The 18,153-nt window shown below is 34.1% G+C and overlaps 1 protein-coding gene across 2 annotated transcripts in view; it reads right to left on the bottom strand.

Moving 5' to 3' along the window:
* The window catches only part of LOC125067199 (homeotic protein ultrabithorax), a 119,352-nt gene that overhangs the window by 22,794 nt on the left and 78,405 nt on the right, over positions 1–18,153 (bottom strand). Inside the window, exon 2 of one of the 2 annotated variants that reach the window (XM_047675648.1) lies at positions 6,314–6,690. In XM_047675648.1, the coding sequence (XP_047531604.1) occupies positions 6,389–6,690 (302 nt within the window). In that variant the 3' untranslated portion in view covers positions 6,314–6,388. Of the gene's footprint in view, positions 1–5,544; positions 6,691–18,153 lie in introns of both variants that reach the window. The other variant, XM_047675647.1, reaches the window with a different exon arrangement.

Genomic DNA, 18,153 nt, shown 5'->3' on the forward strand with positions numbered 1-18,153 from the left:
GTGTAGGCTGTTATTTTTTACTTTTTTATGGCAAAGGAGTCACCTTATGCAGACGACATGTAATTTAAATTTCAAGGCAACCAAAGAATGCGCTTAGTATTTAGGTAAACACGTCAGGGTTTCTATCGACACATCTAAATGTCTTAACACTGAAAAATCTCTCGGATTTTCAGTGCGAGGTCGTACATAATTCACATATTATAAGTCTATTGAAACATTTTATTTTAAAAAAGCCCCGTACCGTATTCGATTACTGAACTCTTACGCATTAATTATTAAGATTTTTATACCTGGAATTGAATTTGTCCTAAAATATAAATAAGATAAGCCTTAATAATGATATGCAGACTGTAAATAAATGGAGAAAGAGATTTATAACCTCTAAATCACATGTATCGTTGTGATGAGATAACTCTGAGACATCTTGTTTGAAACTAAATTATGGCGCTTGAAAATTCAACCAGGTTTTAAATGGTCTTCTTATTTTACATTATGTACCTCTACTCTTAAACGGAATATGGATGATCTTGTTCAGATCGTGCACCTCTGCAGTCGTTTTTTTTTTTTAATATTTTGCCATATTTAATCTGTGAAGACTATTTCAAATTATTACGACGATTAAATAAAGTGAATATTTTTTTAAATTAAAATTTCATTAGTTTCGAGATTAGCCACCACTGTTTCTAAAGTTTTGGAGACATTCAATTTAACGAAAAAAGAAATTATTAATATGTATTCCAGTCCAAGATATTTATAATCGGAATTATATAATTTTATGTGAATTGCCCACTATGACTCAAATAACGCTCAAACATTTCGTATATATTTTAAGGATGATATCAATAATGTTATCAAAGATGCTTCGATTCTTATTAACTGGTTTTAAATAGGTTAGAAGTTACGTGGGCGCAGTCGCGGGCGGACAGCTAGTATAATGAAAGGCCTCTTTAAATTATTATAACTGTTGAACGCATATTTAAAATATTTCCTTCATGACAAATCTATTTATAAACAAATGTTCAAAATGATTTTAAACAAATCGTATTTTGCTTAAAAACGCTTTGAAAACGGTTGTTTTTTCCTTATTCTTAAAAATTATAACTCCAAGTCCAACTGACATTAAACTGTATTGAACTTGAAAATAAGTAGTTGATTGTAGAGAAAATGAAAATAAACTTCAAATTATTATTATATTATTTTAAAATATAATAATAGGTATCGTACAAATATTTGTGATCGATAGTTTATTTAATTTAAATAACTTAAATAAACTATATAAATATATATTCGATTGCTAAGAAAATTTCATATTATATTCCTATAATTTCAGGAGAAATTTGTATGTTATAGAAACGTAAAAAAACATTGTTGGGCACGGTGAAACATACCTATATCAAACGTCCTCATAACTAATATAAATACTCAAAAGAAATTCTATAAACTGTATCTGCGTAACATGTATTTATTAAATCCTGTCTAGGCAACCTAGGTCGTGCGTATTGCAGATAAGTTAAAAAAAAATTAAACAAAACCATAATTTTATAAGTAGGTACTACAGCGGGATGTATAGAAGGTACCTTCCAACTTTAGGGAAAAATAAGTCATAGTAATTCATTTTTAATTTAAAAAGATAATAATAACATTACCATTAGTAGCTTACCTACCTATTTATCGATATGTTATTATAAAATCTTCGATTCGAAATCATCGAGGCATCGAGTCGAAATCGAGTTTACCATCTTGTGGTAGTGAAAATTTAAATTTCGATTTGCGAAAAATCGATTTTAAATCAATACGAATTGACCACTATCTTCAACGAACAACAGTACCCTTTAACGTATCAGTGTGAAGTACAATGTCTGCAGTATGTAGCGTACTTATTGATTGCGGCAATTATACTAAAGGACTATTAAGTAGGCAGTTCGGTTAGATAGCGTTTGTTTATAGCCTCAAGTATGCGAAGCCTCATTGGCGCTAACAATTAATAGCTGTCATGGAAAACGATATTTCGTATCGGTTATTGCGTGATTTTGTAGGGGTTAACTCGATTACACTCCATGGAGCGGTTAAGCACTTTTGTTTTATGATCTGTGTTGATAGTGAAATAGGATATGTGCTTTATATATTTTGTATAAATATTTATCCGTTCAATTTACGAAGTAGTTTTTCTCGCATTCTATTTTGTGTCATAATATTATAAATAAATGCCCCCTATATAGGTAGGTATATATGAATACGTTGATCTTAACCGAATACCGAGATTTCAAATCCTGGTAAACGATATTGAGTTGAAAACATCGTGGAAAAACTACATGTGTCGGATGAAATTATGTCATATGTATCTACAAAGAAGGTTGTAAGTAGGAGATGGTATAAGTTCCAAATATATCGTTAGGCCTAGCAGGACATTTACGGATTGTTAATCTAAAAACAGACTCGTAAGTGTAGGTGACGGCTGCCCGTAGGTGGATAGACTGCATCTCATGTAACCAGTATTGCATACCTTATCATTACTAACTTCCTACTGTACACGTAAACCTAATTAGTATTCTCTTACGGTCATTGTCTAAGAAATTTACATTAACAATTACAAAAGATTATTGACATTAACAAAAGTAACAAGTAAATTAATACCCGAGCAAAACCTAAGTGAGTATAAACGTTCGATATAATCGAACTCGTCAAAGTTAATGTGCGAACATTGAATTTAAAACGATTTAACGAGATCCCATACAGTGAAAAGTGCAAAATTGCTCAAGGCTCATAAGGGCAATTTTCCTTTAAGCATTATTCTATTACCTTAGAAGGTAGAATTGTGCTCGTGTACAGTTAATTAAATAAATCGTTATCGATTAAAGGCTTCAGATGCGGGTGAGTAACCTATGGGACATGTTAGTCGTGCGCGGGGCAGGCCGGGTGACGAGATAGTATCGACACGAGTGTACCGAACCCGTACTGCTTTATACGGCAAGGAGTTCCTGTATTGGACTTAGTAAATATGTGCTATGAGGAATGTATTCTTGCAGCTTCAGTAATGGAGTAGATAAGTGTATACAATTATAATTAACAAAGTAATTGTCACATAAGGAAATGTAATGTTGAGTTATTGTAAGGAATGCCGTTTCATAACTTGTGATTTAAAAAGGATATGTACCTAATTAAAACAATTGAATACAATGTTGTAATATACCTATCAAAAGTATTTACGTACTTACCCAGACGGATAAGTCAAAAGCGGAAGAAATCTTTTTAAGTTAATTAGTAATAAAGGTATCATAAATGTATCATCATTATTTATAAAACGTAGTGAAATTCCTTTACGTTAAGGTCGATCAACCTCACGAATATCTCGAATAATAAATAAGAGCTGAGAGTTGGCTCGCGTCGTGGTGACTTCACATAAGAAAGATCTCTCATCTTGCTCAGCTGCCGGGCCGGCCTTCGTGTACATAATGATATATGCAACATCGACGGGCGGTCGATGGGCAGACCCCCGCCCGCGCCGCACCATCGACAACACTCCTTTTATTTCCACCAAACAGGTCCACGGGAGCCTTATAAAATTGCGATATTTTAATAAGAAACCGCCGCTGAATATCAATTAATTTGCCAAATAAAAAAGCACCCAGTCCTGTACTGATTAATCAGTCATGCATTATTTAAGTTTTGGTCTAATTAACTCGAAAACCCTTCGATGTAATATTATAATGGTCGTAATTATATGAAAATTTCCTCAGCCTTATATGCTGGACACAATTATCAACGCTCTCGAAACTTTATTTTCAATGCGTAACTACAGGTGTCTGAAACTGGTTGAAAGAACGCAATAAAAGCAATGTTTAATGGAACAGAACAGGTTTTATGCTCTGGACCTAATCAATAAAAAAAAACGCGAAATGTGTCTATCGAGCGAAGTATATAAGATGATTATGTTAAGTTATGATCATAATTATTGCGAAAAAAGTAACCGATGGCTCTTTGATACTTAGAAAAAAAATAAGGGCGGCACTTCGTTAAGGTATACAATCATCGTTGCGTCGCGACCTCAAATGGTCGAATTATCAAGGAATATATTGTGTTTTTGCTTTCGCATCTGTCTCTCCAACGTTAATGTTTCGGTATGTTTTAATTAAGTGAGAAACATTGCACGGAACTAGTCATTATTCTTAATCGCTCATTGACTACCGAGCTCGTTAATGTTTTATTCAAGTAAAATACTGACGTAATTAACATGGATGCCTTACTGAGAGTAACTATTATTATAAGCGAATATTGTTATATAAAACGTCCGAAAGGTTTAAATATTTGATCTCAAATCAAAAAACAAAACGAGCTGCATCGCAAAATTGAGCCGTTTAAAAATTCGCCTTACGCGATACGTCGCCATCACAACATCCAATAATTTTTCGTATCGGGCCAAATAATTATCTGTTATCGTTGAATTGATTTCGGTCGAAGAACGAAAAGATGGCGGCCAAATACAGACGGCAAAAATATTGCACACCATGCATTTTTCACTTCTTGCACGCGTTAGCCTTATAAATTGCGTCAAAAAATATATCTTGAATTTTCGTTGAATAATTCATATCCGTTTATCGACAAATTTTATCTCTAAAATCTATGACTTAATTTTGAATATCGTACGTTTTATTGGAATATATATGTAGATATTTTTAATAAATTTTATCATTGCTATTTGAAAATGTATTTTTTAAAATACGTACATAATGTAATACAGACAGCTTCAATGGATTCTCGTTGCAACGATGCCGTTGATCATGTTTTTTCTGTAGCTCAAGTTTCTATAAATGATTTTAATCCTAATTTAACATGTTAACACTTAGATATGCTAAGTTATGCAGCATTTCTCAGCATCAATAAGGAGACCAAATAAGTTGAAAGGTATTTTCAAGTTTTCTGTCAACAACTATAGGTACCTTGAGTGAGACTTTAAGAATTCAGTTTTTAGACTCTTTGACTCCGTATCCGGCAAAAATGATAATACTGTCTATAGCCAATTTAATTAGTAGACGTTCCCATCGACCATTTATAGCATAGAAGCGATGAAGTCATTATGCATACTTACGAAATAATAAAGACCCTTTTAAAATCTTTTGATTTTTATTCCTTTTCGTTTTACACCCAATCGTTAGTTGTGATGCTTTTAAATTATTTAATAAAAATGCCAAATGATTTAACGAGCCATATCTCGGACACTTGCGCTGCTTCATAATTTTTATATAATTATTTATACCTAAGCGATTATTAAGGACTCGTACAATATTTGTCAGAAAAATTTAAGTAATTGAGTTGCTGGAAAGGGTGAAGCGCTGTTCAAGGTTCGATAGCAGAGACGGTCGGGAAAGATCAAAGGCGAATTCGAATCGACTGAGTAAATTAAAACATTGCTAAACAGCAATACCGTAGAAGTCTCGCATGGACGATTTCAAAAATGGCGTCGCGCATCGACTGGTGACGACGAGTCAGTTTTTCGCAACCGTCTCCACTCGATAAATAATGCCGCGGACTTTGACAAAAACTCACCTAGTCCTGTCCGGTGGCCGGCGGCGCCCGCTCCCCTCCGACTCGTCCCGCACTCGCCAAGCATTCGTCCGCACTCCCTTGTAACTTTTTCTGCTCATTCCACGGCGCCGGCGCAATCGCGAACCGCTCACTTCCATTATCATCGTCATAACCCTAACTATTTACACGGCTAATCGCTAAAATAATACCTACTTATAATTATGGCAATTTGTTAAACTTCACCGACTATTAAAACTGCAGGAACACGACCACGTTTACACTATACTTATGCGAGAGTATTGAAGGATTAGATGGCGCGGTTATAAGGTTTTATACGAGTCCGATGTGATATTGCAGATAGACGATTTAACTTATGACTGTTTACTTAGCGTTAAGGGTACGAGACCGGGTCTCTTTGGTAGGCATATTAAATTTGTACAATGTAACAAAGTTCATCGCCGACGCTGCCAAGTCGAGGCGCTACGGTAGCACATCATGAAAAACCAACTACAATAGACCTACACTATGTTACACGGAAGAGATTTCTAAAAATTGCACTGGTTTCCAAACGCGAACATTTACCACGAAAGCGCGAATTAAAATATGTAAAATTCAATAAATCAACAAAAACAAAACCCGAAACACAAAATAATACGACCCGTTTCTATTCTAACATTAAACAGTTTATTGTTCCTTCGATATTAGAAAAACATGAGTCTAATTCAATATAATTAATTAAAAAAATAATCACAACAACCGAACAACACTTAAATAACGAAAATAATTACAAACAATTTACAAACACAAGCTAAAGACTGTTCGGCGGACTGCGATCGTATCACTGGTAGGTAGCGCGCGCGCAATTTTAGTGCTCGGGGTGCCCCTGCGCAGCGGCCGCGGCTGCCGCCGCCGCTGCTGCTGCTTTCTGCGCTTGCGCCTGTTTCTCCTGTTCGTTTAATTCCTTTATTGCTTGAATTTCCTTCTTTAATTTCATCCTTCGGTTTTGGAACCAAATTTTTATTTGTCGCTCCGTGAGACAGAGTGCATGGGCCATTTCGATGCGTCTCCTCCGCGTGAGGTAATGATTCGTGTGAAACTCTTTCTCTAACTCTAGCGTTTGATATCTAGTGTAAGTTTGTCTCCCTCGTCTTCTCAAGCCATTCGCTCCTGTAACAAAAAAATAATAAATTAATTTAAGCCTTAAAACATTGGAGATAGTTCATTGGCCGTTTACAGACGTCGGTTATGTTTAAGTACCCACTTCAACTTAATAGAGAAAAAAGAAGATTCAGTAACTCGCTTAGGGTTTGATCGTTGAATGGGAGTGGTTGTCTTACACAGCTTAGTTGAAATGGCGGTACAATTGCCTGTGACGACAGCTTCATTTCGTTCAACTGCCAATATTGATAAATGTAATGGCGTTCTACACCTTTCATTCGCCGAAGGGGATTAGTATCAGTTGCAAAGTTAATTATAAAGCAAATGGATAAACAATCCACATATGCAAATTGGTCGTTGTAAATTCCAAATTTCATATCTATAGATACATATTAAAATGAACAAATAATAATACGCGCGATATCAGGTCACTCAAATTATATCAGGTCTGTAATTTTATATTACTGCTTTTATGTAAAAGGTCAAAAGATCTGGACATAATTAATGTACATCGATTCTCCTCCTTACTCGAAATCTTCGAATCGGTTACCAAGAAATCGATTCGCGAGACAGCCGAATACGAGGCCAATAGCCGCGAGTCGTGAAAATTCGATCACGTGCGTATAGGGTTGGCAATTATAAAAATAACTACCTTAAAACAGTAACATTTCAGTGAGCCATAACCACAGTACAGTTACACGTAATAATATATATATTTTTTTGGAACATTATAGTGGACAGCCCTGACTAACTACATTACCTGTAGCGTTGGGCGTATATATATATATATATCTATATAGAAAGTCTTCATTGCATGTCGAACTCTTAATGTATAGGTTTGCACGCATGCTGAGCTCAATTTTATTCCTCTTCGAAAATACTTTGGAACTTGCGTAACTGGTTGAGAGCCAATAAGGAAGGCTTTTGTAAATAATGATTTATAATTACTTTTTACTTTAAAAGTATATGAAAGTTATATCTGGTTATTGTCGCACGTTCGAATAAATGTTGACTTATTAATTCATAAGTAAAATCTTCCGACTATATAAATAAAACATATAATTATTGCACTCTGAAAGAAGCGCAACGAATCTTTTGGAAGTCGTATTTGCATAGATTCTGAGATGAAATAATAAAACGCCTCTAAACATCTTAAGAGACTCAGATAACATATTGCTTTTTAAATTGATACAAAAATAAAAGCATTTTGGAACGAACCCGCACAGCGCTTCTCACAGTGTAAAAGGGTTGCCAACCGATTTAATGGCTTAATTATCTCAAGTACTTCGATCGAGGCTGCTTTTAAAGCCACAGTGCATGTACGGCTTTATCTATACACTTTATTGAACAACAGCTCAAGTAGACTTGAAGTGTTCAGTTTATCAACTTCATCGAGATTTTGGCGTGAGCATCAAACATACCTTTACAGATTTATATTCTATATTTTCACAACACTACAAAGATACCTATGAATATCACACCGAAATTAATACATGGGTAAGCATTACCGTGTGTAATCATAATTTCCTGTATATACAGGGGGTCCAGTATATTTCTGTTGGATTGTATCAATATGAATAAGACGAATCGAATTACCTATATACATAGGTTTTAACGCTATTATTTCATCATAAATACAAAGCACCGGTGTAATTATTCAGTAGTAAGGTTAAAACCGCTACTTACAGAAGATCGATTTAGTTTTCCTTATTCATTATTAAGAGTAAGCACTCTTACACCTATTTAATAATTAAGAAAATTTCTCTGCACGGGAGTTGTGCTTAATTGAGTGACGCTAATTGACCAAGCCGTAGAAACTTGAGGGCGGAACGTAAATAGGGACCTTTTCTTTCTTTTATTATTCCAGTTATTTATATCTTGATTTAACCAGTTCGGTAACGATAAGTACATACCTAGTTGGACCTAACTAATATACCTTAATCGTTATTATTGAGCGTTTCTTAATAATATTATTAACGAAACATAAATACACTTACTTAGATATATATGTAAGTTAGCAATAATAAGGAAATTGTTTAAGTCTAACGAATAAGCCCTGACTTCCAACTGTGAGCAATTAAAAGTCTAAGGCTTCGGATTAATTAGAGAAAACCAAGTATTCTCTCGCGGTCACGCTTAACGATGCAGTTGCTTAAACGTAACGTAACCTGTTCTTATATATACGAAACAAAAAATCTCACCGATGCCATTAAAGAAACTGAAAAATCCTTTTCACGCATGTGCGACTAATTAACCCTCGTATAACTTCAGTGTCAATTTGCGCCTTGTAAATTTTTCTCAAAATCCGGCGTATGCCACAACAGCAATAAACTTGACAGAAATGACTTCATTAAGAGACGGGACTCGTGGCTAGCAAAAAAGATGCGTGAAAGACCTTAATAGGTATATAATGACACTGAACATTTCCGTAAGCCGCAAATCTTTAACATCATCTGTGTATCGGTTTCCGGAGTCGAGTTGCTAGGGTACCGCCCTTCAAACTGATATCATATTACGTGTTAAAACGTTGCATTAATGTTACACACACATATATATATATATATATATAGAATATTGGCAAAGAGCATTTAAGTGACAATATTATTATTATCGTTTCAAAATACATAGCGATAAATTACCAATATCGGTGGTATAATCTCGAAAATTTCCTTCGGTAACTTGTTTGTATGCTATTAAACATCAAACCTAAGATGGACGATAATAATTTCACTGAAAACGACTAAAGTCGTATCCGAGATACTCTCCGAACAAGTGTCAGGCCCAACCCGTTTTGCAACACGTGTCGCAAACAAAAGAAACTTGTCCAACTTCCCCCTCCCCTTCCCCTACAGGGCGACAAAAGGATTGCGCAAGTTATATTAGTCGTAAAGAATTTTGGACTAAGATCTATAGCCTGTAAACCGCCCGTAATTCTCAATGTTCCCGCAATCGCTGGGGACATTCGCAACAACTGTTGTTTGCTTCAATGTTTTAATTGTTTCTAATTCGTAAAACTTTTCCATGTGATTTACGACTTTTATTTTACTGAATCGCCGCCTTTTGAATACTAGTGGTAATTTTTTCGAGAGAAACATGTGGTCGTAAATGTGCGGGAAGTAGTTATTCGCACTTGTAGGATCATTAGAGGTTTAGCGATAACAAAAGCTGTTGATCTTGCCGTAACCACTGTTTGACACAGTCAGTTAGAAAAGCATTTATTTCGACAGAGGCGTGCCTCGATCGTGCACGCATATCTTACTAGAATGGCCACATTAAATCTGATCGAATCGACAATATACCCACGCGCACAATTTTCTTTGATAAAATTATGTAAAGTATATATTTGCCCGGCGAGTCTTAATGAGACGAATTAAGATAAAATAGTGCGTCCGATTGCGCTGAACATGCGCTTTCAGGTTATAAATGTAACTGGGCCTTGTATTCACTGGATCAGCTGCGGTAATCTGATTCATTTAATTTACCCGGGAAAGTAATTACGTTTGATTATTTCTTAACTATCGAACTAATATCTTATCGATAGTTATAATAAAATATATCGAAGAAACAGAATAATTCATGTAGCATTCTTAATGAGTTTTAATGTGCATAGTGTTACTTATCAACGTAATCACGAACTTCAGGTGAAACGAATTTCAAGTCATCGACTTACCGATTACTTTCCCGAATCTCTCTCATTATAAATTCGAAGCGACGAGATTTCCTGACCAATAACGCAAATTGGTAGATTGAAACGAAAATTATTAAATCGTACGAAAATTTACGGTTGCGGCGATGCTTGGTGCAATCGAACTTATGTAACGATATAAAAGTTTACATGTTAAGCTAAGCATGTGTATTGTGTATACGCGGTGCCGGAGCTACCTACCGCTTGGGTGGTCCGAAATCGACCTCGGCGATTACAAAGTATATAGCCGCCGCGCCTCTTTTGGTATCTACATGCGTTATACAGGTCGGACATGTTATTAGCCAGCTCTTAAGTCTTAATTTTGAATAAGACCGAATTTTTGTCATTTAATAATTTCAGTATTTATTAATGTCAATTGTATTATTTTTAAATCAATCACTTTTTTAATAAGTATTGTAAGATATAGGTATACACTGAGCGCGCACATGTTTAAATACATAGCTTTCTTTAGTAATAACTTCATAATTATTGTACAAAAAGTCACGTTTTCAATGTCGTTAAATAACCTTTAACGTACGGAATCAACCTGTATACAAAATGTAATTAATATTTAAATAAAACCTCACTTGAATTTACGGGACCGATACGCAGTGTAATTAAAGAACCATTTTAGTACAGCTAACAGAAAAAAACACATTGTTTCATTTATAGAACAGTTTTTGAATCGAGTAAGGCTAGACACATTCTTATAAGAAACTGTTAAAGAATTGAAATGGGATTCTTAAATTCCTTCACACTGTTTTTTGAAATCATTAATTTCTCAGCACATACGAGACCATTCCGAAGACAAAAAGCTGGTACATAAGTATGCTACCGACGTGTCTACATTTTAATTGTAATAGATTTTCCGAAAGGCCAGTAAAACATTACTGCTATCTACTTAGCGGAGTTCCAATCAGTCCACTAGATGTGTATCGACTTAAGAGGCTGCTTGTTATCTCAAAAACACAATATGAATAATACATTAGTGCCCGATGCAGTATGCTCGCGTACACTTAAATTGGCAAAGTATAATTGAATCAAGGGTTGAAAATGAAAGAACTTTTGTAATGAAGCATCGACGTTTTTTTGCAAACTGTACATGGGCCGTATAACGGAGTCATTTAAATCGGTTGCAATGAACTGTACATTCAGAGTGAGTAAGGAGATATTACAATATCAAATTAAACAGAGATAATATGTACCTAAGTATCGACAATCCAATGTTAATTCAATAATATGTAAATGGTTGTGAACAAGCGTAAGACTAATTGAAAAAGTAATAATTTAACATACCTAATTACTAATTCATTCAATGCTATTGATAAAGTCGCGTAATGTATTTAAACATACAATAAAACTGATAACGATCAATTATTTATATATCAGACATATTGAGATAGCGTTATTAATCAATAGATCCCAACTTTATTATACGACTGTTTTGTTGCTAGGTATTAGTTATGTTTATTTAGTAGGGAACATCTGTTTCACATGTGAATGATAAAAACATTAAATAAAATGCAACAAACGAGTAAATTGTTATTTATAAATATATTTACGAAGCCGTTGCACGGTGACCCTGGAGGCATATAAGCGAAATGTTATTAAAATAATTACGATGGATGGATGACATGCCACAATATATTATAAAAACGTTTAACATTTTTGCACGCCAAAATAGCTGCTTCGACCCGCCCTCTTTCTGGTTTTAATCAAGCTCCTAGACTATAAATGAAGCTGACATTCTAAATGGAAATTGCTCATTGGTGGTTAAGATAATCATTTTTAATATTCGTTACGAAATTAAGATAAAAACATCATGGTCGTATAACTAAATTAAAATAATTACTGCCATTTATAGGTATTTATACTTTACAAGTGCGAGTTCTTTTGATGTTCAGATTCAATATTAACTTTCATAAAAGAATTCGACGCATCAAATGTGCACCCCAAAACAATATGTAAACCCTTTTGACATCGTTTTTCAGTATATTGGTTCCGTATTAGGCCATATGTCGGGGTCGAACGCAATAAAAATTGAACGTCCCTATGGGATTAAGCTAAACCTTGACGTATGTGGCACGGAAAAGCCTTAGACTTTTTCTTTTGTGTGGGGAAAGTCATTTCGGGTAATTTAAAAATCAATTTCAACGTGTATTTAGACCATCGACGTTGTTAAGCGCGTTCAGTGGATAACATATAAAGGACTTTCTATGTCAATAAATATGATGTATGTATTCGTTACTCAGAATGAATGACTCAATAAATCTATAATGCTTGCAGATATTTGATTTACGAGGTCGTGCAGCGTATAAATTGAATAACGCTCGAATAACAGAAACTGATATCTAAATTCATTTCAAAATTGCCGAGGGGGCGCAATGTTATTTCATTTGAAGTAATACACTTATATTCATCCACGCAAATAATTTTAACAAAAACCAAATATATGTACAACACTAACAAGATGCAGCTGTTGCGATCTCTCAAACGGAGACCATTTTGAAAAACTCGTTACCGTTTTCGAAAATAGAATATAAAATGTGGCACTCCTTCCCTAATAAATCAGCCATGATTAACGTACGAAGCGCTCCGTGTGACGGCGCAGTACCTCATTGGGTGGCGTGGTCGCCATATTGCACTGAGCTTGTAGCTGTCAAATTTTGATATATAACAGCTTGCTTTTCTTCGTTGGGATTAGTCTTCGTCTTGTCTTAAAATAAAGAATTCATGCGAATCATGATATCGTAACAGAATCACAATCCGAAGTGACAATACCAATGGTCCTATTGTGTACAAAAAAGATCAAGTGGTCGGTATTTATCGTAAAACATGTCTTGACTTCACGGCTTTTTGATAAATTGATATTTTGTTCTGGAGGTGTAAAATTATAGCGCTACATCGAATGCGAAGAAATATTTTTTTGTAGTTTATATTAACTGCTAAAGCCAAAACATTCTATTCTTTTGTAATTTTAAATTTATAATAACAATAAAAACGTCACACATGAACGATTGCATGATTTAGTTTCATTTTTCTTTTTAAGGATCTGCGCCTATTTTATTTCATATTTTGACAGAATGCTTTGTATTTATAAAAAAATAAAAATAAATGGTTTTAAGATCAGAACACATCGTAAGAACTTCGTTGAACAATATATTGCAAATCGTGTAATTTCTTCGATTCCTAGATGAAAAACATCGTCTTTACTTAGTCCGCAAATCGCTAAACTTTATCGGTGCGGTAACAACTTTGATTGCAGACCGCAAAGTAGGCGGGCGACTCTGCCTACATCCACGTACCCATCGACGATACAAATCATAAAATGTCACGAGCCACAATTTCACCCTTATGTTAAGACATTAAGGAACATTATTTTCCATAAACGGAACAGTACGTGAGACGTCCGTACTACTAAAGTGTCCGATTAACTGAACCAACAATTTGCGATTTAACCTATGTAGGTACATGAAAGGGAATCATAACATTCCGATAGTAATCTTACTTGATTTTATGTTATTACAGTAGTGGCAGCAAAAATAATCTTACATAGATAAATTTTTCTTTCAAGTTCTTTCAAGTCTTGTTTATTTCTCAATGAACAATGGTTTCGGATAAAATATTTAACTACTTATTAATCAATGTACCTAATATTACTAACAATTTATATTATTAAGTACAAAATGTTAAATTTATCTTTGTTTTTAGTACATCAATAAACACTATAGGTATAGTGTATGAGGGTGCTATGCAAAATGCATTTGTTAATGTAATTTTATCGGTCTGAAGAATGCAGATTATAAAGTTTTCAATGTGAACTTAGTGCATCGTGACTGTTCCTGCTAACCGTACACGGTCGAATATAATAAAATATCAGTAGAAATAATACCGACTTGCAACTTGCTGTGCTCCGTGGCTCATTATATTGATAGCCTTTTATATGAAATTGCTGCAAAAAGATTGTTGACACAAGCCAATTATATTAGCACTGCGGTTTGCTTTTGAATACCATTTTCTTATTTGTAAATGAATAGGTACGTGCGAAATACGTACCATGAAATTCTATACGGCTATTTCATATAACTTCTTTGAAATATTGTACTGGAATATCTTTGAGATTTTGTAGCCGATATAGATATAGATAATAAATATAAATAGATATAACATACCTAATAGATTTAACTGTTACCGATAGCTTGCATTTGGTATTCAAAAACTTAGAATCTCGAAATCTCTTGAAAATTTTAAAGTACGAGTCAGTTGGAAGGAAGGCGTATTTAGAGCTTCGGTAATCGTCGTTTAAAGAAAGTTTTAAAGTTTCACAAAGAAACCGCGGCTTTGAGGGCGCAAACTTTAAACCTTTATATTACGTTTTAGATACAACCAGTAAAACAAATATAGTTATGATTTTATAATTTTGAAAAGATAATATTTATGTTATTAGTTAAACAGTTACAAAAGAATTAATATTTTATTATTTTAGTAACGTTTAACATATGGAAAAGAACTTGTTCAGCATGTACCTAATATGTAGCGGGATGTATCTTTATCTAATTCATTTTATCAAAACAAATAGATACCTACTTAGTGAAAATTTTAGTCTTATATCAGTATGAAGTAGACTGCGTAAGAAAAGATATTAAAACTATATCATATACATAGTACGTCTCAGTAAGTACGGAAGATAAATTCGCTTAAGTACTGTGTGCATAATGCCTAAATGCAAGTTTCGCTGAAACAGGGATTGCGCGGAGATTTTGTCTGCATTCGAAATAAATATTCTAGATTTGCAGTCTGAATACTACGTTAAGACATCAGAGTTTCATTCAAGATTTATTCCAGCCAAATACAAAAGGATTTGTTTAAGGTATTTAATTTAAGATTTTTAGGTATAGGCTTTATGTACATATATATTACCCATTTAATATAGACATAACGCAATGCATTATGAAATAATACCTAATCAATTCTATCATACTAACAACCAATGAATAAAACTATAAGCCTGATTGAATGTTCCTCTGAACAAAAGGAAAAGCAAATATGGTTCTTTATGATATAGCGATTGTCCGCAATCGGCAGTCACGCTAAAACAACCAATAAAACGTTCCCTCAGAAACCTGTGTCAATAAAGATAAAGGAAAACTAATACAAACAGGAATAGATACGTGATAAGAAAACATTTATTCTCTATGTTTAATGCATGATTTGTCATAATTTTCCAGCCTCCCTCCGCTGTCCGTTGTTTTGTAGCAAGGAAATGGGCGCTTATGATTTATTGCTTATCTTATTTATCTCGGGAAAGAAAAATCGTAGGGGGAAACATTGGAAGTTTTCCCAGGTTTATTAACGAATATGCTGCCGAGGTTGCGGCAGAGTTATTGCGATTTATTTTGACGTCCTCCTTGTAATATACACATATTATGGTATGATTAGTTTCGTACAAATTTTGATTTATGTACGTAAGTATTTTCAAATTAACAAACTTAAAAAATACATAGAAACCTACATATATTTCAAGAAATGTTTCAAGTAACAGATTAAAATATATTTCATAATAATTTTGCGGTACATTTATATAACTTGTTTATTTATAAAATAATGCACTAAGACAGAATGCGTGACAACAATGCGAAAAAATAGCAATGCACCGGCTCTTTCAAATTCGTCCCTCGTAGTAAGCGGCAATAAAGCTGCGAATCAAAAGTCCGCCATAAATCACAATATGGCGTCCACTGCCCCGTGTTTGCACTCGCCCACATAATCCGTTCATACGGCGGTAAATCCATCCAGCACTGTCGCGCGCAACACTAAATCATCATATGAGAATCCCGTTCTATATTTGTACCTATACATTACATTATACATTTCGCTCAAGTTCCCTCAACAATATTGCCGAAATATAAAATAAGGAGCTGTTCATTCGCCCACATACAATATGTTATGAACGTCATAAACTATAGCAATATCAAATTACTTATTCATGTCTATGTGAATAGAGATGTTTTTTGCTAAACGAAAATCCAGAATCATTATCAGATAGTATGTCGCATCGTGGCGTAAAAAACTAGCCGATATATTCCCATTCTTTTTGTTCGATTTTCGCGCGCCGTTACTGAAAAAGTTTGCATCGTAATGCAATCCCGCGGCATTAGTTTTGCAGTTTATCAGCGCGTTCTCTGCTGCAAAGCTTTGAGGGATTAATACGACGGTACAATGTTGAACGAAATTGTATCACTGCGTCGACATAAATGCTCGTAAGATAGGTTTTTATATACCTACAAAACTAAGCACTAAATCCTGATTTAGTTATTAGCTGTCGAACAAATAAAAATGTTAAAATATAAAGCTATTTTTAATAAACTTTACATAAACCACATTATTTGCTTACAATGATTTGCATTTCCGAATTCCGTAATTGTGAATGCGTAGGTAATAATTCATCGCGTCAAAAGAATAAAGCTATAAAATAAAACTAAACAACACGTGCACATCCAATATTTGTTTTTGGTACATCGCGTTTTTTGTTGAGACCAGTGAGCTATCGCTGCAATTTGGCTTTTTCACTCGATTTATGCGAATAACACCGCTCCGCGGAAAGCGGGCAAACAAGCGAAATTTGTTGGCAAACAAAGCTATTTTTTAGTTTTGCGACTCTTTATATCAGTCAGATGTCTAGCTGTTGGATTGCGTAGTTGACTGATTTGTTTACGGTTTGCGTTCAACTCTTGAATAACATGATATATGCGTATGTTGCTATTTTACATCGCAGTATCGATTATGCGCGGCGCGAGCCCTCCTACATACGATGTTTGTTTCATTGTCTTTCATTCCCTTATGGACATGATAGTAAATCATGGAGAGCTCTTCAAAAGAAAAACAAAAACATTATACTACTTAAGTACCCTTGTACTACCTCTACTAAATTAAACGTTGAGGAATATTTAAAAACCTTTCAATTAAAAATTATATCCTGTAGATGGAAATGATATAAGTTAATTTATTTGATATCAATAAAATTAATGTCGCTGGCTTATAACTTTATATATTATTAATTAAATTAAAAGTTAGGTACTTCAAACTTTAATAACATACAGTTATACTATATATGGCTTTAAACCATATTAACGACGTGTGAATAAAAAGCTAACTTAACTTTAAATGGCGAATAATGCGAACTAGTATCGCGTGTGGTTAAAATTTGCCCATTTCTTCTATTTTTGGACAAAATTCGTTCAATTTTATCGTGTTTGTGTTAGAATATAAGTTTCTTATACCATAAATACTAAAAACATGCACCATAGAATATTTTTTCGTGAATTAATAAGGGTATACTTACCAAGATAATAGTTTATGTAACAGAACAAGAGTTTTAGAAATTTCTTCTTACAGACAATAAAATCGAGAAGTAAAATCAAATCTAAATGCCGTGCGCTTCTAACAATGGCTTCTGAGATCAGTTAAGTTTGTTCGTCTGACTGTCCTCGATCATGATAGCGTCCTAGCTGACATATAATGTATTCATAGATCCGGTGATTACATAAGAAAAATGTTCTATCAACATTCTCGAAATATCATTGAAAAAGTTTACTGTTGGGAACAGACGTTGGATATTCGTGACTAGATCAAAGAGTTTTCCGAAGAAAAAATCTATGTACACTTTCGTTTGAGACGCTTAAACAAATCGAGTGAGGATATTATGTTTATTACTTACGTACATGGCAATGGAAGGAAAATCGGACATAAGTTATCGCTTATAAATTTGTGAAGATCTCATTATATGT

The sequence above is a fragment of the Vanessa atalanta genome, chromosome 11 (genome assembly GCF_905147765.1).
Source record: "Vanessa atalanta chromosome 11, ilVanAtal1.2, whole genome shotgun sequence".
NCBI lineage: Eukaryota > Metazoa > Arthropoda > Insecta > Lepidoptera > Nymphalidae > Vanessa > Vanessa atalanta.